This window comes from Bombina bombina, chromosome 2, assembly GCF_027579735.1.
Source record: "Bombina bombina isolate aBomBom1 chromosome 2, aBomBom1.pri, whole genome shotgun sequence".
NCBI lineage: Eukaryota > Metazoa > Chordata > Amphibia > Anura > Bombinatoridae > Bombina > Bombina bombina.
The window spans coordinates 361,125,551-361,148,045 of NC_069500.1; the positions used below are offsets into that span (position 1 = coordinate 361,125,551).

The window sequence follows — 22,495 nt, forward strand, 5'->3', positions numbered from 1 at the left end:
ATCAGGGGGGAACAAGGAGTCCCCTGGCAATGATGGAGGTTTCCAAGATAATTCTATGGGCAGAGGTTCACTCTTGCCATCTCTCAGCTATCCATATCCCAGGAGTAGAGAACTGGGAGGCGGATTTTCATCCGGGGGAGTGGGAGCTCCATCCGGAGGTATTTGCCCAGCTGATTCAACTTTGGGGCAAACCAGAACTGGATCTGATGGTGTCTCGTCAGAACGCCAAGCTTCCTTGTTACGGGTCCAGGTCAAGGGATCCCCAGGCAGCGCTGATAGATGCTCTAGCAGTGCCCTAGTCCTTCAGCCTGGCTTATGTGTTTCCACCGTTTCCTCTCCTCCCTCGTCTGATTGCCAAGATCAAGCAGGAGAGAGCTTCGGTGATTTTGATAGTGCCTGCGTGGCCACGCAGGACTTGGTATGCGGATCTGGTGGACATGTCATCCTCTCCACCATGGACTCTGCCGCTGAGGCAGGACCTTCTACTCCAAGGTCCATTCAAACATCCAAATCTAATTTCTCTGCGGCTGACTGCTTGGAGATTGAACGCTTGATTTTATCAAAACGTGGTTTCTCTGAGTCGGTCATTGATACCTTGATTCAGGCTCGAAAGCCTGTCACCAGGAAAATCTATCATAAGATATGGTGTAAATATCTTCATTGGTGTGAATCCAAGGGTTACTCGTGGAGTAAGGTCAGGATTCCTAGGATACTATCTTTTCTCCAAGAAGGATTGGAAAAGGGATTATCGGCTAGTTCCTTAAAGGGACAGATTTCTGCTCTGTCTATTCTTTTGCACAAGCGCCTGGCTGATGTTCCAGACGTTCAGGCGTTTTGTCAGGCTTTGGTTAGAATCAGGCCTGTGTTTAAACCTGTTGCTCCGCCATGGAGTTTAAATTTAGTTCTTAAAGTTCTTCAAGGGGTTCCGTTTGAACCCTTGCATTCCATAGATATCAAGCTTTTATCTTGGAAAGCTCTGTTTTTGGTAGCTATCTCTTCGGCTCGAAGAGTTTCAGAGTTATCTGCCTTGCAGTGTGATTCCCCTTATCTGATCTTCCATGCAGATAAGGTAGTTTTGCGTACCAAACCTGGGTTTCTTCCTAAGGTAGTATCTAATAGGAATATCAATCAGGAAATTGTTGTTCCGTCACTGTGTCCTAATCCTTCTTCAAAGAAGGAACGTCTGTTACACAATCTTGACGTGGTTCGTGCTTTAAAGTTTTATTTGCAAGCTACTAAGGATTTTCGTCAAACATCTTCATTGTTTGTCGTCTACTCTGGAAAGAGGAGAGGCCAAAAGGCTTTGGCAACTTCTCTTTCTTTTTGGCTGAGAAGCATAATCCGTTTAGCTTATGAGACTGCTGGCCAGCAGCCTCCTCAAAGAATTACAGCTCATTCTACTAGAGCGGTAGCTTCCACATGGGCTTTTAAACATGAGGCCTCTGTTGAACAGATTTGTAAGGCAGCGACTTGGTCTTCGCTTCATACTTTTTCTAAATTCTACAAATTTGATACTTTTGCTTCCTCGGAGGCTATTTTTGGGAGAAAGGTCTTGCAGGCAGTGGTGCCTTCCGTTTAAGTGCCTGCCTTGTCCCTCCCTTCATCCGTGTCCTAAAGCTTTAGTATTGGTATCCCACAAGTAATGGATGAACCCGTGGACTGGATACACCTTACAAGAGAAAACAAAATTTATGCTTACCTGATACATTTCTTTCTCTTGTGGTGTATCCAGTCCACGGCCCGCCCTGTCACTTTAAGGCAGGTGTTTTCTTTCATGTAATTAGCAAGAGTCCATGAGCTAGTGACGTATGGGATATACATTCCTACCAGGAAGGGCAAAGTTTCCCAAACCTCAAAATGCCTATAAATTCACCCCTCACCACACCCACAATTCAGTTTTACAAACTTTGCCTCCCGTGGAGGTGGTGAAGTAAGTTTGTGCTAGATTCTTCGTTGATATGCGCTTCGCAGCAGGCTGGAGCCCGGTTTTCCTCTCAGAGTGCAGTGAATGTCAGAGGGATGTGAAGAGAGTATTGCCTATTTGAATACAATGGTCTCCTTCTACGGGATCTATTTCATAGGTTCTCTGTTATCGGTCGTAGAGATTCATCTCTTACCTCCCTTTTCAGATCGACGATATACTCTTATATACCATGACCTCTACTGATTCTCGTTTCAGTACTGGTTTGGCTATCTACTATTTGTAGATGAGTGTCCTGGGGTAAGTAAGTCTTATTTTTTGTGACACTCTAAGCTATGGTTGGGCACTTTATATGTAAAGTTCTAAATATATGTCTTTAAACTTATATTTGCCTTGATTCAGGATGATCAATATTCCTTATTTCAGAAAGTCAGTTTCATTATTTGGGTTAATGCATATGAATATTCAATTTTTTTCTTACCTTAAAAAATTGTTTTCAAATTGACTTTTTTCCCTGTGGGCTGTTAGACTCGCGGGGGCTGAAAATGCTTCAATTTATTGCGTCATTCTTGGCGCAGATTTTTTTTGGCGCAAAAAATTTCTGTTGTCATTTCTGGCGTCATTCTTGACGCCGGAAGTTGTTCGTAATTATGTCATTTTTTTGACGTTTTGCGCCAAAAATGTCGGCGTTCCGGATGTGGCGTCATTCTTGGCGCCAAAAAATTTTAGGCGCCAATAATGTGGGCGTCTTTTTTGGCGCTAAAATATGTGGGCGTCATTTTTGTCTCCACCTTTTTTTCACATTATTTCAGTCTCATTTTTCATTGCTTCTGGTTCCTAGAGGCTTGTTCATTGGCATTTTTTCCCATTCCTGAAACTGTCATTTAAGGAATTTGATAATTTTGCTTTATATGTTGTTTTTTCTATTACATATTGCAAGATGTCTCAGATTGACCCTGGATCAGAATCTACTTCTGGAAAGATGCTGCCTGATGCTGGTTCTACCAAAGTTAAGTGTATTTGTTGTAAACTTTTGGTAACTGTTCCTCCGGCTGTAGTTTGTGATGAATGTCATGATAAACTTGCTAATGCAGATAGTATTTCCATTAGTAATATACCATTACCTGTTGCTGTTCCCTCAACATCTAATACTCAGGATGTTCCTGTTAATATAAGAGAATTTGTTTCTAAATCTATTAGGAAGGCTATGTCTGTTATTCCTCCTTCCAATAAACGTAAAAGGTCTTTTAAAACTTCTCATTTTTCAGATGAAATTTTAAATGACCGTCATAGATTCAGTGTCCATGACTTTGTCTCTAACAGAAAAGAGACGTCTGAAGTTGGTTTCAGCTTGTCGAAACCTTCAGTCTCAGTCATTCCCTTCGGTAGCTTTTTGCATGGAAATTCTAGGTCTCATGACTGCTGCATCGGACGCGATCCCCTTTGCTCGTTTTCACATGAGACCTCTTCAGCTTTGTATGCTGAACCAGTGGTGCAGGGATTATACAAGGATATCACAAATTATATCCTTAAATCCCAATGTTCGATCTTCTCTGACTTGGTGGTTGAATCACCATCGTTTAATTCAAGGGGTCTCTTTTGTTCGTCCAACCTGGACTGTGATCTCAACAGATGCGAGTCTTTCAGGTTGGGGAGCTGTATGGGGATCTCTGACAGCGCAGGGGGTTTGGGAATCTCAGGAGGCGAGATTATCAATCAACATTTTGGAACTCCATGCGATTTTCAGAGCTCTCCAGTTCTGGCCTCTTCTGAAGAGAGAATTGTTTGTTTTCAGACGGACAATGTCACAACCGTGGCGTATGTCAATCATCAAGGTGGGACTCACAGTCCTCAAGCTATGAAAGAAGTATCTCGGATACTTGTATGGGCGGAATCCAGCTCCTGTCTAATTTCTGCGGTTCACATCCCAGGTGTAGACAATTGGGAAGCGGATTATCTCAGTCGCCAGACGTTACATCCGGGCGAATGGTCCCTTCACCCAGAGGTATTTCTTCAGATTGTTCAAATCTGGGGTCTTCCAGAAATAGATCTGATGGCCTCTCATCTAAACAAGAAACTTCCCAGGTATCTGTCCAGATCCAGGGACCCTCAGGCGGAGGCAGTGGATGCGTTGTCGCTTCCTTGGAATTATCATCCTGCCTATATCTTTCCGCCTCTAGTTCTTCTTCCAAAACTGATTTCCAAAATTCTAATGGAACGTTCGTTTGTGCTGCTGGTGGCTCCAGCATGGCCTCACAGGTTTTGGTATGCGGATCTCATTCGGATGGCCAGTTGCCAACCTTGGACTCTTCCGTTAAGACCAGACCTTCTATCTCAAGGCCCTTTTTTCCATCAGGATCTCAAATCATTAAATTTGAAGGTATGGAAATTGAACGCTTGATTCTTAGTCATAGAGGTTTCTCTGACTCAGTAATTAATACTATGTTACAGGCTCGTAAATCTGTGTCTAGGAAGATTTATTATCGAGTCTGGAAGGCTTACATTTCTTGGTGTTCTTCTCATAAATTCTCCTGGCATTCGTTCAGAATTCCTAGAATTTTGTAGTTTCTTCAGGATGGTTTGGATAAAGGTTTGTCTGCAAGCTCCTTGAAAGGACAAATCTCTGCTCTTTCTGTTCTTTTTCACAGAAAGATTGCTATTCTTCCTGATATTCATTGTTTTGTACAGGCTTTGGTTCGTATCAAACCTGTCATTAAGTCAATTTCTCCTCCTTGGAGTCTTAATTTGGTTCTGAGGGCTTTAGAAGCTCCTCCGTTTGAACCTATGCATTCTCTGGACATTAAATTACTTTCTTGGAAAGTTCTGTTCCTTTTGGCCATCTCTTCTGCTAGAAGAGTTTCTGAGTTATCTGCTCTTTCTTGTGAATCTCCTTTTCTGATTTTTCATCAGGATAAGGCAGTGTTGCGAACTTCATTTAAATTTTTACCTAAGGTTGTGAATTCTAACAATATTAGTAGAGAGATTGTTGTTCCTTCATTATGTCCTGATCCTAAGAATTCAAAGGAGAGATCTTTACATTCTTTGGATGTAGTAAGAGCTTTGAAATATTATGTTGAAGCTACTAAGGATTTTAGAAAGACTTCTAGTTTATTTGTTACCTTTTCTGGGTCCAGAAAAGGTCAGAAGGCCTCCGCCATTTCTTTGGCGTCTTGGTTAAAGTCTTTGATTCATCATGCTTATGTAGAGTCGGGTAATTCCCCGCCTCAAAGAATTAGGCTCATTCTACTAGGTCAGTTTCTACTTCCTGGGCGTTTAGGAATGAAGCTTCTGTTGATCAGATTTGCAAAGCAGCAACTTGGTCTTTGCATACTTTTACTAAATTCTACCATTTTGATGTGTTTTCTTCTTCTGAAGCAGTTTTTGGTAGAAAAGTACTTCAGGCAGCTGTTTCAGTTTGATTCTTCTGCTTATAATTTCATTATTTTGAGATTAAAAACTTTTGTTTTGGGTTGTGGATTATTATTATTTTTCAGCGGAATTGGCTGTCTTTATTTTATCCCTCCCTCTCTAGTGACTCTTGCGTGGAAGTTCCACATCTTGGGTATTCATTATCCCATACGTCACTAGCTCATGGACTCTTGCTAATTACATGAAAGAAAACATAATTTATGTAAGAACTTACCTGATAAATTCATTTCTTTCATATTAGCAAGAGTCCATGAGGCCCACCCTTTTTTTGTGGTGGTTATGATTTTTTTGTATAAAGCACAATTATTCCAATTCCTTATTTTTGATGCTTTCGCTCCTTTCTTATCACCCCACTTCTTGGCTATTCGTTAAACTGAATTGTGGGTGTGGTGAGGGGTGTATTTATAGGCATTTTGAGGTTTGGGAAACTTTGCCCCTCCTGGTAGGAATGTATATCCCATACGTCACTAGCTCATGGACTCTTGCTAATATGAAAGAAATGAATTTATCAGGTAAGTTCTTACATAAATTATGTTTTTTATTTTTAAACTACAGTCACCACTGCACCCTATATTTTCTGCTTTTTCTTGCTTGTCTTCGGTCGAATGACTGGGGGTGGCAGTTAGGGGAGGAGCTATATAGACAGCTCTGCTGTGGGTGTCCTCTTGCAGCTTCCTGTTGGGAAGGAGAATATCCCACAAGTAATGGATGAACCCGTGGACTGGATACACCACAAGAGAGAAATTTATCAGGTAAGCATAAATTTTGTTTTCCTGTGGTTTTCTGAAGCTGTCTTTTATTGTGGTGGCACAGTGTTTAAAAATCACTTTTACTTTGAAATGCATCCAAAGATTCTCATTGTTCATTGATTCATTTTTTCCCTTGGCGTTTGCAAATCCACTAATGTTAAAGAGGCAAATGTATTAGAAGTTTTAGACTTTGTGTAACTTTAACTTCTTATTCTGTGGCAGGTGTCTCTAGATACATTGTACATGACAGCTGTCAAACATATTTTTGAAAAGAACTTGCTGCCTAAAGCGTTGATACAGAAAAAATCACTTTGTTCATCTCTAATTAATAAGGATACGGCTAAAACTGTTAAGACCGTTCAGTCTTATCTGCAGTCTATCAGTAACCCTGAGTGGGCTGCAGCAATTGCTCATAGGATTGCGCAAGAGCTCCCAACAGGTAAAGTCAATATTTTTTAACACAATTACATTCTTTTAGTTGCATTTCTTTTCTCCAACATAGGTGTGTCCGGTCCACGGCGTCATCCTTACTTGTGGGATATTCTCTTCCCCAACAGGAAATGGCAAAGAGCCCAGCAAAGCTGGTCACATGATCCCTCCTAGGCTCCGCCTACCCCAGTCATTCTCTTTGCCGTTGTACAGGCAACATCTCCACGGAGATGGCTTAGAGTTTTTTAGTGTTTAACTGTAGTTTTTATTATTCAATCAAGAGTTTGTTATTTTAAAATAGTGCTGGTATGTACTATTTACTCAGAAACAGAAAAGAGATGAAGATTTCTGTTTGTATGAGGAAAATGATTTTAGCACCGTAACTAAAATCCATGGCTGTTCCACACAGGACTGTTGAGAGCAATTAACTTCAGTTGGGGGAACAGTGTGCAGTCTCTTACTGCTTGAGGTATGACACATTCTAACAAGACGATGTAATGCTGGAAGCTGTCATTTTCCCTATGGGATCCGGTAAGCCATGTTTATTAAGATAGTAAATAAGGGCTTCACAAGGGCTTATTAAGACTGTAGACTTTTTCTGGGCTAAATCGATTCATTATTAACACATATTTAGCCTTGAGGAATCATTTATTCTGGGTATTTTGATATGATTATATCGGCAGGCACTGTTTTAGACACCTTATTCTTTAGGGGCTTTCCCTAATCATAGTCAGAGCCTCATTTTCGCGCCGGTATGGCGCACTTGTTTTTGAGGACAGCATGGCATGCAGCTGCATGTGTGTGGAGCTCTGATACATAGAAAAGTCTTTCTGAAGGCATCATTTGGTATCGTATTCCCCTTTGGGCTTGGTTGGGTCTCAGCAAAGCAGATTCCAGGGACTGTAAAGGGGTTAAATATAAAAACGGCTCCGGTTCCGTTATTTTAAGGGTTAAAGCTTCCAAATTTGGTGTGCAATACTTTTAATCCAGGAAGGTCAATTCATGACCAAGGTGGATTTCAAGGATGCGTATCTACATATTCCTATCCACAAGGAACATCATCGGTTCCTAAGGTTTGCATTCCTGGACAAGCATTTCCAGTTCGTGGCGTTCTCTTTCGGATTAGCCACTGCTCCTAGGATTTTCTCATAGGTACTAGGGTCCCTTCTGGCGGTGCTAAGACCAAGGGGCATTGCTGTGGTACCTTACTTGGACGACATTCTGATTCGAGCGTCGTCCCTTCCTCAAGTAAAGGCTCACACGGACATTGTCCTGGCCTTTCTCAGATCTCATGGATGGAAAGTGAACGTGGAAAAGAGTTCTCTATCTCCGTCAACGAGGGTTCCCTTCTTGGGAACTATAATAGACTCCTTAGAAATGAGGATTTTTCTGACAGAAGCCAGAAAAACAAAACTTCTAGACTCTTGTCGGATACTTCATTCCGTTCCTCTTCCTTCCATAGCGCAGTGCATGGAAGTGATAGGTTTGATGGTAGCGGCAATGGACATAGTTCCTTTTGTGCGCATTCATCTAAGACCATTACAACTGTTCATGCTCAGTCAGTGGAATGGGGACTATTCAGACTTGTCTCCGAAGATACAAGTAAATCAGAGGACCAGAGACTCATTCCGTTGGTGGCTGTCCCTGGACAACCTGTCACAAGGGATGACCTTCCGCAGACCAGAGTGGGTCATTGTCACGACCGACGCCAGTCTGATGGGCTGGGGCGCGGTCTGGGGATCCCTGAAAGCTCAGGGTCTTTGGTCTCGGGTAGAATCTCTTCTACCGATAAATATTCTGGATCTGAGAGCGATATTCAATGCTCTCAAAGCTTGGCCTCAGCTAGCGAGGGCCAAGTTCATACATCAACCATCAGGGGGGAACAAGGAGTTCCCTAGCGATGGAAGAAGTGACCAAAATCATTCTATGGGCGGAGTCTCACTCCTGCCACCTGTCTGCTATCCACATCCCAGGAGTGGAAAATTGGGAAGCGGATTTTCTGAGTCATCAGACATTGCATCCGGGGGAGTGGGAACTCCATCCGGAAATCTTTGCCCAAGTCACTCAACCGTGGGGCATTCCAGACATGGATCTGATGGCCTCTTGTCAGAACTTCAGAGTTCCTTACTACGAGTACAGATCCAGGGATCCCAAGGCGGCTCTAGTGGATGCACTAGTAGCACCTTGGACTTTCAAACTAGCTTATGTGTTCCCGCCGTTTCCTTTCATCCCCAGGCTGGTAGCCAGGATCAATCAGGAGAGGGCGTCGGTGATTTTGATAGCTCCTGCGTGGCCACGCAGGACTTGGTATGCAGATCTGGTGAATATGTCATCGGCTCCACCATGGAAGCTACCTTTGAGACGAGACCTTCTTGTTCTAGGTCCGTTCGACCCGCTCCAGCTGACTGCTTGGAGATTGAACGCTTGATCTTATCAAAGCGAGGGTTCTCAGATTCTGTTATTAATACTCTTGTTCAGGCCTGAAAGCCTGTAACCAGAAAAATTACCACATAATTTGGTATATCTGTTGGTGTGAATCTGCAGGATTCCCTTGGGACAAGGTTAAGATTCCTAAGAGTCTATCCTTCCTTCGAGAAGGATTGGAAAAAGGATTATCTGCAAGTTCCTTGATGGGACAGATTTCTGCCTTGTCTGTGTTACTTCACAAAAAGCTGGCAGCTGTGCCAGATGTTCTAGCCTTTGTTCAGGCTCTGGTTAGAATCAAGCCTGTTTACAAAATTTTGACTCCTCCTTGGAGTCTCAACCTAGTTCTTTCAGTTCTTCAGGGGGTTCCGTTTGAACCCTTACATTCCGTTGATATTAAGTTATTATCTTGGAAAGTTTTGTTTTTGGTTGCAATTTCTTCTGCTAGAAGAGTTTCAGAATTATCTGCTCTGCAGTGTTCTTCTCCTTATCTGGTGTTCCATGCAGATAAGGTGGTTTTGCGTACTAAACCTGGTTTTCTTCCAAAAGTTGTTTCTAACAAAAACATTAACCAGGAGATAGTTGTGCCTTCTTTGTGTCCTAATCCAGTTTCAAAGAAGGAACGTTTGTTGCACAACTTGGATGTAGTTCGTGCTCTCAAATTTTACTTAGCAGCTACTAAGGATTTCAGACAAACTTTGTCTTTGTTTGTTGTTTATTCTGGTAAACGGAGAGGTCAAAAAGCAACTTCTACCTCTCTCTCCTTCTGGATTAAAAGCATTATCCGATTGGCTTATGAGACTGCCGGACGGCAGCCTCCTGAAAGAATCACAGCTCACTCCACTAGGGCTGTGGCTTCCACATGGGCCTTCAAGAACGAGGCTTCTGTTGATCAGATATGTAAGGCAGCGACTTGGTCTTCACTGCACACTTTTTCTAAATTTTACAAATTTGATACTTTTGCTTCTTCTGAGGCTATTTTTGGGAGAAAGGTTTTGCAAGCCGTGGTGCCTTCCATTTAGGTGACCTGATTTGCTCCCTCCCTTCATCCGTGTCCTAAAGCTTTGGTATTGGTTCCCACAAGTAAGGATGACGCCGTGGACCGGACACACCTATGTTGGAGAAAACAGAATTTATGTTTACCTGATAAATTACTTTCTCCAACGGTGTGTCCGGTCCACGGCCCGCCCTGGTTTTTTTAATCAGGTCTGATAATTTATTTTCTTTAACTACAGTCACCACGGTAACATATGGTTTCTCCTATGCAAATATTCCTCCTTAACGTCGGTCGAATGACTGGGGTAGGCGGAGCCTAGGAGGGATCATGTGACCAGCTTTGCTGGGCTCTTTGCCATTTCCTGTTGGGGAAGAGAATATCCCACAAGTAAGGATGACGCCGTGGACCGGACACACCGTTGGAGAAAGTAATTTATCAGGTAAACATAAATTCTGTTTTTTTATACAGGATATTTTTACAGGTTGTTTCTCTTAGTTTTGGAGATGTAAGAAGACGTACTGGTTTAGTAATTCAGTTGAAGACAGTGTGCATTGGGGGGGGGGTTCTTTTAGAAGCTTTATATTAATACATTGGTGATTCATAGCAAATATTTCAATTATATTATATTTTTTAGGACCTGACAAAATTAATGCTCTGAAATTTTGTCTTCGTTTGGCTGAAAAGTGGAAAAAGAACACATCTCCCAAGGTAAGATAAGCTCACTCATACATTTAAAGGGCCAGGGAACCCCACATTTTTCTTTCATGATTTGGACAGAATATACAATTTTGAACAACTTTCCAATTTACTTCTATTATCAAATTTGCTTCATTATCTTGTTATCCTTTGCTGAAGGAACAGCATTGCACTACTGCCAGCTAGATGAACACATCTAGTTAGCCAATCACAAGAGACAAATGTGTGCAGGCACCAATCAGCAGCTAGCTCCCATTAGTGTAGAATATGTGTGTATACTTTTTCAACAAGAGAACAAAGCTCAATTGAAAATAGGAGTGAATTTAAAAGTGTCTTAAAATGAATCTGTCAGAACCATGCAAGTTTAATTTTGACTTTCCTATCCTTTTAAACTCAACAAATCTTGATAATGCATTTAAAACTAAAACTGTGCACAAGTGGTCAGTGGAAAAGAAGCCCACTGGGAAACTGCTGATCAAAAACTCACCGGCATGGAGAGTAATCACTAAAAATCTTTTAAAAAAATATTTTACACAACGTAGAAGTCTCTCCTTAACATCCAGAACCCTGCATTGCTAAATAAACATCTCTCATGCTAAATTTAGCATTTCTAAAGTTCTTTGATTGAACTCGCAGCACTGAAGAGACTACTTAGATCATGTCATCTGAGCAGAGAACTTTAGATCATCCGACCCTAAATGAGAAAATAAGTGACATGCCTCACAAGTTTAGGGGACAAAAACAGAAGCACAAGAACACTTAACAAATATGTTTGAATTATTTTTTTAATGTATCTAAGAGAAGACATGTTTAAATGTCATCTCTTAAATGCATATCCAAAAAATATTATTATCCCTTTAATTGGAATGAATATGCAGCTATATAGACAATTCCTTTGTAATAAATGTTCAACAAAATCAATTTTATATTTTACTGAGAGCTATTAAAATGCATTACAATTTCAAAAAATATTCTGAAATAAGAAAGCAATCATTAATTTAACTTATATAGTGGATAAGGAAGAATACATGCTTCCTCTGATGATGATGTGTTAATTACTATTACGTTAATCAGATGGTGAGAGTCTACGAGTCATCATGTGTGGGAATTCCCCTCCTGACCACCAGAAGAAGGCAAATGAAAGCCCATCACACCAGAGCTTTAAATCCTTCTCAATTCCACTTTTTCTTTTTCATCCTTGATGGAGAGAGGTGAAAGTTAAAGTGCAGATATGCTCGTCATTGAGAGGGGTTCTCTAACTAATCTAAAGCCCATTTCTTCCTCACAGTACCCTATCAGCCAGGCAGTAAATTATATTTCTCAGTGCAAAATGTTACAGGCATCCCAGGTGAAATGTGAGTTCTTTCACCAATATATAAGGCAGTCCCCAAACAGCTTTTGGTTTCCTGTGTCCTGTGTATTTTTATGGACTGGCAAAAGCCAGATTTTCCTTTTGTCCCATCTGCTAAGTTCAAAACTTTGTTTCCTCTTCCATCTGCTATTACAGAGATTTAGGAAACTGTTCATATGGTAGATGCATTTTGTTCCTCTCTTGTCAGGCATATTTATTTCTTTTGCAAGATGTACCGAGTCCACGGATTCATCCTAACTTGTGGGATATTGTCCTTCCTGACAGGAAGTAGCAAAGAGAGCACCACAGCAGAGCTGTCTATATAGCTCCCCCCTTAACTCCACCCTCCAGTCATTCTCTTTGCTGGCTCTAAGCAGGAAGAGTAAAGAGAAGAGGTGTTAAACTGTTAGTTTTATTTTATCTTCAATCAAGTGTTTGTTATTTTTAAATGGTACCGGTGTTGTACTATTTACTCTCAGGCAGGACATAGATGAAGATTTCTGCCTGGAGGATGATGATCTTAGCATTTGTAACTAAGGTCCACTGCTGTTCCCACAGAAGCTGAGGAGTACAGGAAAACTTCAGTGTGAGGAACGGTTTCTTGCTATACAGCAATGAGGTATGTTCAGTCATTTTTTCTGTAGAGACTGTGTTAACTCAGAAAGGCTGACAGTGTCCCCATTAGGGGAAGGGTAAGCAGTAATCCTAGTGTTATCAGAGGTTTTTACTAGCTTGCATAAAGGGTTAATTTTTTGTGGGCACTCAGTTTGTTATGTGAATTTGAGACAAACGTTTTTGTGTCTGGGAGTAACGTTTTCTGTTTTATGGGACATTTGCTTGAGGGTTCTTTGGGGTTGTTTATAACCCACATGGCTTTCAGGCAGGATTTGTTAGTTTTGTGTAGGCCCCAGCAACATCGAGTGAGGTGGGCGGGGCCTACATTTACAAGCAGCAAGCAAATTCTCCTTAGGTCCTGAGAGTCTTCTGAGGGACTAATTGAAGCTTTAAACCCCATATTATTGCTTCCTAAGGGCAGGTAGGGCCACAGCAGAGCTGTGGCAAGGTGCTTTAGGGGGTTTTAAATGGTTTTAGACATATTTCAATCCGTTTTTTTCATTTGGGGGTCTATTGCTTTGTTACTTCTGGTGCAATCCTTCTAAAGCTTAGTCGGTACACTGTTAAAATTTCAGAAAAATTTAAGCAATTTTAACCTGTTTTGCAGTTTGTGTATGCCTTTTTTTTCTCTTAAAGGCACAGTACCGTTTTTGCAAATTGTGTTTTTTTCATTAAATAAAGTGTTTTCCAAGCTTGCTTGCTTTATTACTAGTCTGTTAAACATGTCTGACACTGAGGAAACTCATTGTTCAATTTGTTTAGAAGCCATTGTGGAACCCCCTCTTAGAATGTGTCCCACTTGTACTGATATGTCTATAAATTACAAACAGCATATTTTGACTTATAAAAGTTTGGCATTAGATGATTCTCAGACAGAAGGAAATCAGGTTTTGCCATCTAGTTCTCCCCAAGTGTCACAACCAGTAACGCCCGCACAAGCGACGCCGAGTACTTCTAGTGCGTCTAATTCTTTCACCTTGCAAGATATGGTTTCAGTTATGAATACTACCCTCACAGAGGTTTTATCTAAGCTGCCTGGTTTGCAAGGGAAGCGCAGTAGCTCTGGGTTAAGAACAAATGCTGAGCCTTCTGACACTTTAGTTGCCGTATCCGATATTCCCTCACATCGTTCTGAGGTAGGGATGAGGGATTTGCTGTCTGAGGGAGAGATTTCTGATTCAGGAAAGATGTTCTCTCAGACAGATTCAGATATGACGGCATTTAAATTTAAGCTAGAACACCTCCGATTATTGCTCATAGAGGTTTTAGCTACTGTGGATGATTGTGACCCTATTGTAGTTCCAGAGAAGTTGTGTAAAATGGACAAATATTTAGAGGTTCCTGTTTACACTGATGTGTTTCCGGTCCCTAAGAGGATTTCGGACATTGTTACTAAGGAGTGGGATAGACCAGGTATTCCGTTCGCTCCCCCTCCTGTTTTTAAGAAAATGTTTCCCATATCTGACACCATAAAGGACTCGTGGCAGATGGTCCCTAAGGTGGAGGGAGCTATTTCTACCCTGGCTAAGCGTACAACTATACCTATTGAAAACAGTTGTGCTTTCATTGATCCTATGGATAAAAAATTAGAGGGTCTCCTAAAGAAAATATTTGTTCATCAAGGTTTTCTTCTTCAACCTATAGCATGCATTGTTCCTGTAACCACTGCAGCTGCCTTTTGGTTTGAGGCTCTAGAAGAGGCTCTTCAGATGGAGACCCCACTAGATGATATTTTGGACAGAATTAAGGCTGTTAAGTTGGCTAATTCTTTTATTACAGACGCCGCTTTTCATCTTGCTAAATTAGCGGCTAAGAATTCAGGTTTTGCCATTTTAGCGCGTAGAGCGTTATGGCTTAAGTCCTGGTCAGCTGATGTGTCATCTAAATCTAAGCTTTTGTCCATCCCTTTCAAAGGTAAGATCCTATTCGGGCCTGCATTGAAAGAGATCATTTCAGACATTACTGGAGGGAAGGGTCATACCCTCCCTCAGGATAAGTCAAATAAGACAAGGACCAAACAAAATAATTTTCGTTCCTTTCAAAACTTCGAGTGGTCCCTCTACCTCTTCCCCTGCTGCAAAGCAAGAGGGGAACTTTGCTCAATCCAAGCCAACCTGGAGACCTAATCAGGCTTGGAATAAGGGTAAACAGGCCAAAAAGCCTGCTGCTGCCACTAAGTCAGCATGAAGGGGGGTAGCCCCCGATCCGGGACCGGATCTAGTAGGGGGCAGACTCTCTCTCTTTGCTCAGGCCTGGGCAAGAGACGTTCAGGATTCCTGGGCATTAGAAATTGTAACCCAGGGATCCCTTCTAGATTTCAAGGATTCCCCTCCAAGGGGGAGGTTCCATCTTTCTCAAATGTCTGTAAACCCGACAAAAAGAGAGGCGTTCTTACGCTGTGTAGAAGACCTTTTTACCATGGGAGTGCTCTGCCCAGTTCCAAAAGCAGAACAGGGGCAGGGGTTCTACTCCAATCTGTTTATAGTTCCCAAAAAGGAGGGAACCTGCAGACCAATTCTGGATCTCAAGATCCTAAACCAATTCCTAAGAGTTCCATCTTTACAAGATGGAGACCATTCGGACTATCTTACCATTGATCCAAGAGGGTCAATATATGAGTACCGTGGACTTAAAGGATGCGTATCTGCACATTCCTATCCACAAAGATCATCATCAGTTCCTCAGGTTCGCCTTTCTGGACAAGCATTATCAGTTTGTGGCTCTTCCTTTCGGGTTGGCCACGGCGCCGCAAATCTTCACGAAGGTGCTAGGGTCCCTTCTGGCGGTTCTAAGGCCACAGGGCATAGCAGTGGCGCCTTATCTAGACGACATTCTAATTCAAGCGTCGTCCTTCCAACTAGCCAAGTCTCACACAACTTAGTGTTGGCCTTTCTAAGGTCTCACGGGTGGAAAGTGAACGTAAAAAAGAGTTCTCTTTCCCCCCTCACAAGAGTTTCATTTCTAGGGACTCTGATAGACTCGGTGGACATGAAAATATTTCTGACGGTCAGGAAATCAAAGATTTTGTCCACCTGCCGAGCTCTTCATTCCATTCCTCGGCCGTCAGTGGCTCAGTGTATGGAGTTAATCAGACTAATGGTAGCGGCAATAGACATAGTTCCGTTTGCTCGCTTGCATCTCAGACCACTGCAACTATGCATGCTCAATCAGTGGAATGGGGATTATGTGGATTTATCTCCTCAGATAAATCTGGATCAAGAGACCAGAGACTCTCTTCTTTAGTGGTTGTCACAAGATCATCTGTCCCAGGGAATGTGTCTTCTGGGCTGGGATACAGTCTGGAATTCCCTGAAAGCTCAGGGTTTGTGGACTTGGGAGGAATTAAGAGCGATATTCAATGCTCTCCAGGCATGGCCTCAGCTGGCTTCGGCCAGATTCATCAGGTTTCAGTCGGACAACATCACGACTGTGGCTTATATCAATCCTCAGGGCGTAACAAAGAGTTCCTTAGCGATGATAGAGGTCTCAAGGATAATCCAATGGGCAGAGGCTCACTCTTGCCATCTGTCAGCGATCTATATCCCAGGTGTAGAGAACTGGGAGGCAGATTTTCTAAGTCGTCAGATTTTTCATCCGGGGGGAGTGGGAACTCCCTCCGGAGGTGTTTGCTCAGCTGGTTTGGCTATGGGGCACACCAGAGTTAGATCTGATGGCATCTCGTCAGAACGCCAAACTTCCTCGTTACGGCTCCAGGTCAAGGGATCCTCAGGCTGTACTGATAGATGCTCTAGCAGTACCCTGGTCGTTCAACCTGGCTTATGTGTTTCCACCTTTCCCTCTCCTTCCACGTCTGATTGCCAGAATCAAACAGGAGAGAGCATCAGTGATTTTGATAGCGCCTGCGTGGCCACGCAGGACTAAGTATGCAGACCTGGTGGACATGTCATCCCTTCCACCATGGTCTCTGCCATTGAGACAGGACCTTCTGATTCAAGGTCCATTCAAGCATCCAAATCTAATTTCTCTGCAACTGACTACTTGGAGATTGAACGCTTGATTCTATCAAAGCTGGGTTTCTCTGAGTCAGTCATAAATATCTTGATTCAGGCTCGAAAGCCTGTTACCAGGAAAATTTATCATAAGATATGGCGTAAATCTTTTTTGGTGCAAATCCAAAGGCTTCTCCTGGAGTAAAATCAGGATTCCTAGGATTTTATCTTTTCTCCAAGAGGGATTGGAGAAAGGATTATCAGCTAGTTCCCTAAAGGGACAGATATCTGCTCTGTCTATTTTGTTGCACAAGCGTCTGGCAGATGTTCCACCATGAACCCATGCATTCCATAGATATTAAGCTTTTATCTTGGAAAGTTTTGTTCCTAGTTGCTATCTCTTCAGCTCGAAGAGTTTCTGAACTATCTGCATTACAATGTGACTCTCCTTATCTTGTGTTCCATGCTGATAAGGTGGTTTTGCGTACCAAGCCTGGGTTCCTACCTAAGGTTGTTACTAACAGGAATATTAATCAAGAAATTGTTGTTCCTTCTCTGTGTCCTAATCCTTCTTGTAAGCATGTGGTTCGTGCTTTGAAATTTTATTTGCAGGCAACCAAAGATTTTCGTCAAACATCTTTGTTTGTTGTCTATTCTGGAAAGCGTAGGGGTCAAAAGGCTACGGCGACTTCTCTTTCCTTTTGGCTGAAAAGCATCATCCGTTTAGCTTATGAGACTGCTGGACAGCAGCCTCCTGAAAGGATTACAGCTCATTCTACTAGAGCGGTAGCTTCCACATGGGCTTTTAAAAATAATGTTTCTGTTGAACAGATTTGTAAGGCTGCGACTTGGTCGTCGCTTCATGCCTTTTCAAAATTTTATAAATTTTATACTTTTGCTTCTTCGGAGGCTATTTTTGGGAGAAAGGTTTTGCAAGCAGTGGTGCCTTCTGTTTAGGTTCCTGTCTTGTCCCTCCCTTCATCCGTGTCCTAAAGCTTTGGTATTGGTATCCCACAAGTTAGGATGAATCCGTGGACTCATGCAAAAGAAAACAAAATGTATGCTTACCTGATAAATTTCTTTCTTTTGCGATGTACCGAGTCCACGGCCCGCCCTGTCTATTCAAGACAGATAGTATTTTTTTATGTAAACTTCAGTCACCTCTGCGCCTTATAGTTAATCCTTTTCTTCCTTGGCCTTCGGTCGAATGACTGGGGGGTGGAGTTAAGGGGGGAGCTATATAGACAGCTCTGCTGTGGTGCTCTATTTGCTACTTCCTGTCAGGAAGGACAATATCCCACAAGTTAGGATGAATCCGTGGACTCTGTACATCGCAAAAGAAAGAAATTTATCAGGTAAGCATAAATTTTGTTTTTCAGTCAGTTTCGGATCTAGAATTTATGGGAGTGATTGTTCCTGTTCTTGTGTTGCAACATGGAAAGAAGGGAACTTTTTAGACCAGTTCTGGATCTAAAAGTTCCTATTCTAGCTTTTGTTCAGCAAGGTCAGTTAATGTCCACAATAAATTTAAATGATGTATACATCCATGTTCCTATACACAGGGAACATAATCGGTTCCTAATGTTTGCTTTTCTAGACAAGCATTTTCAGTTTGTTTCTCTACCGTTTGGTTTGGTCTGGCTACAGCTCCCAGAATATTCTCAAAGATTCTGGGTTCCCTTTTGTCTGTGATCAGAGCTCAGGGTATTGCTTGGTTTCCTTACCTGGACAATATCTTGGTTTGAACTCCATCTTTTCATTTAGCAGAATCTTACACCGGCAGACTGTTTTTGTTACTTCAACAACATAATCAATTTTCTAAAGTGTTTGGGGCTCCCCAGACAAAGGTTACTTTTCTGGGGTTTCAGATATATTGTTTCCACGATACTCTCATTGGCCTTGACTAAACCTTCAGTCTTTCTTTTTCCTCGGTTGCTACTTGCATGGAGGCATTAGGTCTCATGATTGCAGCATTGGATGCTTCTCCATTAGCTCATTTTCTGTCTCAAGGTCCGTTTTTCCAATAGGATCTCAAATCACTAAACTTGATGGCATGGTGGTTGAACGGATAGTTCTTAAACAAAGAGGGTTTTGTTCCTAGGATTTTACAGTTTTTAGAATATGGCTTGGCTAAAGGTTTAACCTATTTCAAAAGAAGATTGCTAATCTCTTCATGGTTTTGGTCAAGCTTTGGCTAGAATTAAACTTATAGTTAAACCAATTTTTTATACATGGAGTCTTAACTTGTTTTTGAAGATTTTGCAGGCTGCTCATTTTTAGCCTATGCATTAAGTGGAAATTAAGCTTCTTTCTTGGAAGGTTTTGTTTCTTTTGGATATTTCTTCTGCCAGAAGAATTTCTGCGTTATCTGCTCTTTGATCCTCCTTTTCTTATCTTTCATCAGGATAAAGCAGTTTTAAGGACCAAATTTGATTTCTTGCCTAAAGTTGTGTCTTCAGACAATATCACTCTTAAACTGCTTCTTAGGGATTTTTGCATAATTTGAATGTTGTTAGAGCGATAAAGTATTATGTTGACCCTGCTAAGGATTTCAGACAACTTCTAGTTTTTGTTCACTTTTTTGGTTCTAGGAAAGAACAAAGTTTTTGCTGTTTTTTTGGCCTCTTGGTTGAAACTTCTTATTCATAAGGCTTACTTGGAGGCAGGTCAGTCTTCACCTAAACAGATTACTGTGCATTCTACTAGATCAGCTGCTTCTTTCTTGGTTTTCAAAAAGGCTTCTAACTAAATTTGCAAGGCTGCTACTTGGTCTTCTTCACATTCTTTTACTAAATTCTACCTTTTTTTATGTTTTTGCTACTTCTGAGGCTGCCTTTGGTAGAAAAGTCCTTTAGGCAGTTGTCTAATTGTAAAAAAAATATATTATGCCCTATTTGGATTCTTTTGGGGTTGTGGTTTTAGTTTTTCAATGAAAAAATGTTTCTTAAATCCCACCCTTTCTTTCTTTTTTATTACTCGTGGACTCCACAGCTTTGGTATGAGTTCCTAGGAATAATGGATCATGGACTTTCACCTTGAGCAAAGAAAACATAATGTATGCTTACCTGATAAATTTCTTTCATGGTGGTGAGAGTCTTCTAGACCTCACCCTGTGTTTTTCTTGTGTTGGTTTATTCTTGCGTACATCTTTTTTCCCTGCTCCTATTATTTTGCTCTTATTTCGTTTCCTTCCTCATTAGCTTGGCTTTCCGTTAGACTGAGGTTCTTGTGAGGTGGGACAGGTTTTATAAAGCTTGTTGGGGTTTGGGAATCTTTGCCTCCCCCTAGTGATAGGGAAGAGTTATTCCCAGGAGTAATGAGTCGTGGACTCTTACCACCATGGAACAAATTAATTTATCAGGTAATCATAAATTATAGGGGTTGTTAACACCTTGATTCATGCTAGAAAACCTGTGTATTTTATATTAAGGTCTGGATAACCTTTTTTGCTTGGTGTGATTACAAAAGTTACCATTCTTATTTGCTGCAGGAGGGTTTGGATAAGTTTTGCCAGTCAATTATCTAAGGAGATTTTGGCTCATTCTATATTGTTACATAGAGAATTGCTAGATTCCAGATTTACAGACCTTTGCTCAGGCTCTGATAATAAATAAACCAGTTATTCATGTAGTTTCTTCACTTAGAATCGTAATCTGGTTTTGAAGGTTTTTCAAACTCATATTTGGCATATGCAGGATTTAGACCTTTTATCCTTGAATGTTCTCTTTCTTCTGGCCATTTGGTCTACCATAATGGTTTTCTGAGCTTTTAGCTTTGTCTTGCAAACATCCTTCTTTTTTTTTTTTTTTTTCTTTTTCTTTTTTTCCACCAGGATAAGGCTATACTTTTTCAAATAGTTGATTCACAATCCATTACTCCTTGGAATTAATCTTCCTTTCCACTAGGAGGAGGAATATTTTCAAACCCCAAGAGCTCTTTAAAACCCCTCCCACCTCACATGTACCTTAGTCTCTACATCAAAGAATGAAATGTGGATTTGACTCTTCAGAGAGAGGGGTTCTCAGTCTATCTTGAGCCCCATTTTTGCCTCAGAGTACAGTGCTTGTCAGATGGACTTGTGTTATATGGATCTACAATATACTCCCTTATATATATATATATTGGGTTTTGGCACACTAAATTCCTTTATAGCTGTCAGGTTTTACAAATGCTATTTCACACTGATGAGTTATCTAGGCTTTGGATGTGAAATTTATATGCCTCCTGCTTTGTTTCAGCTTAGCGAGCATTGTACCTATAACATTTTTTAAAGCTACTTTAGGAAGGGGTTAGTTATTTCCATTCATCAAGAGCTTTTTAAGGGGTTATAGTGTTTATTGCTTTGTTTTGTCAATGCTATAATTGAGCTGTCTGATTCTGTCCCTAAATCTACCTTAAAAGCAGAGTATCCTGAACACCTTCCTACAAATAGTAAGTCTGTTTATTGTAAAGTAGCTGAGGTTTCTCTTCCAGCGTATTTATGTGACTCATGTTTGAAATTGTTAATGCATTCAGACCAATTTAATGCTGCTTCTATGGGTATTACTGCTCCTTCTGTATGTTCAATAAAGGAAAATGCTAGTGTTTAATTACCCAGTGTGGAAAATCTCATTAAAACTGCTTTTTCTGAGGTGATGGTTGCTCTCCCGCCTTCAGTGTGAAAGGTCAGTTCAGATTTTACCTTCTACTAGTACTATTTCTCCTGTGTAGTGAACCTTATGCTTCCTCTTTTTTGTTTAAAACTGAACATTTCTTCTCTTTTGAAATAGGTGTTTTACTTATTTTAGGGCTTAAAAATTCTAAGGTTTCTAAGGATAAGCCTTGTAATCATTTAAATTTAGTTTTTAAGACTACTGTTAAGCTTCCTGTAGTATTTTTTATCCCTGATGCGGTCTCTGACATGATTTCTAGGTAATGGTCTAAGCCAGGTAATTCATTTAATCCTTCTGCAAGGTTTAAAAAGTTATATTCTTTACTTGCTGCTAATGTTGAATTGTGGGAAACTGTTCCTAAAGTTGATGGGGATGGATTTCCAATCTGGCTATGTTTACTACTATCCCTTTGTAAGACACTACTTCTTTTTAAGACCCTTTAGATAGAAAATTAGAGCCTTTTCATAGAAGGGCCTTTTTACAAGCAGGGTATTTGCTTAGGCCAGCTATTTCTATTGCTAATGTGGCTGCTGCTTCAACTTACTAGTTATCTAGTCTTACAGAAAAGTGCTCTAATTACTCTGCTAGTGAAAATCTTTTGGGTTTACTCAAAAGTGCCAATTCTTTTATTTGTGATTCTGTGTTTAATATTATGAAATGGTGTCATAATCCAGACTATTGTCTTTCTTTTCAGGGAAAGAAACAGTTTGGTTCTGATTTAGATTCTGTAATATCTACTGTTACTGGTGGTAAATGGGCTTTTCTTTCTCAAGACAAAAAGTCTGATGGGACATCTACATTTTTAATAATTTGGTTTTTCGTCAGAATAAGGAACAAAAGGTTGACTCCTCTGCTCAGAATCAAGCTACCTCTGGCCCAGTCTGGAGGCCTAATGCTAACTGGAACTAAGAAATCTATCCCTGCTACCAAATCTGCATGAGGATGCAGCCCCTGATCTAGAGTTTCTGGTAGGGGGGGTAGGTTATGCATTTTTCAGGAGGCTTGGTTTTTAGTCTGTTTTCATATCCTTGGGTTCAGAATATAGTTTCCACGTTTTATCGGATAGGTTTCAGAGTAAGGGCTTTCAAAGGAAGGGGGGGGGGGTTCTGTCCAATGTTCCAAAAAATCCCTTAAAAACTCAAGCTTTTTTTCCAGTCAGTTTCAGGTCTGGGAGCTATGGGGGTGATTTTATCAGTTCCTTTGCAGGAACAGTTAATGGGATTTTATTCAAAACTCTTCATTGTTCCAAAAAAGGAAGGTACTTTCAGACCAGTCCTGGATC

The 22,495-nt window shown here is 41.1% G+C and overlaps 1 protein-coding gene across 1 annotated transcript in view; it reads left to right on the forward strand.

The window, feature by feature from the left end:
- Positions 1-22,495, forward strand: part of KNTC1 (kinetochore associated 1) — a 1,377,837-nt gene that overhangs the window by 920,458 nt on the left and 434,884 nt on the right. The window contains exons 48-49 of the mRNA XM_053701768.1: positions 6,322-6,538; positions 10,584-10,657. Of these exons, the coding sequence (XP_053557743.1) occupies positions 6,322-6,538; positions 10,584-10,657 (291 nt within the window). The remainder of the gene's footprint in view (positions 1-6,321; positions 6,539-10,583; positions 10,658-22,495) is intronic.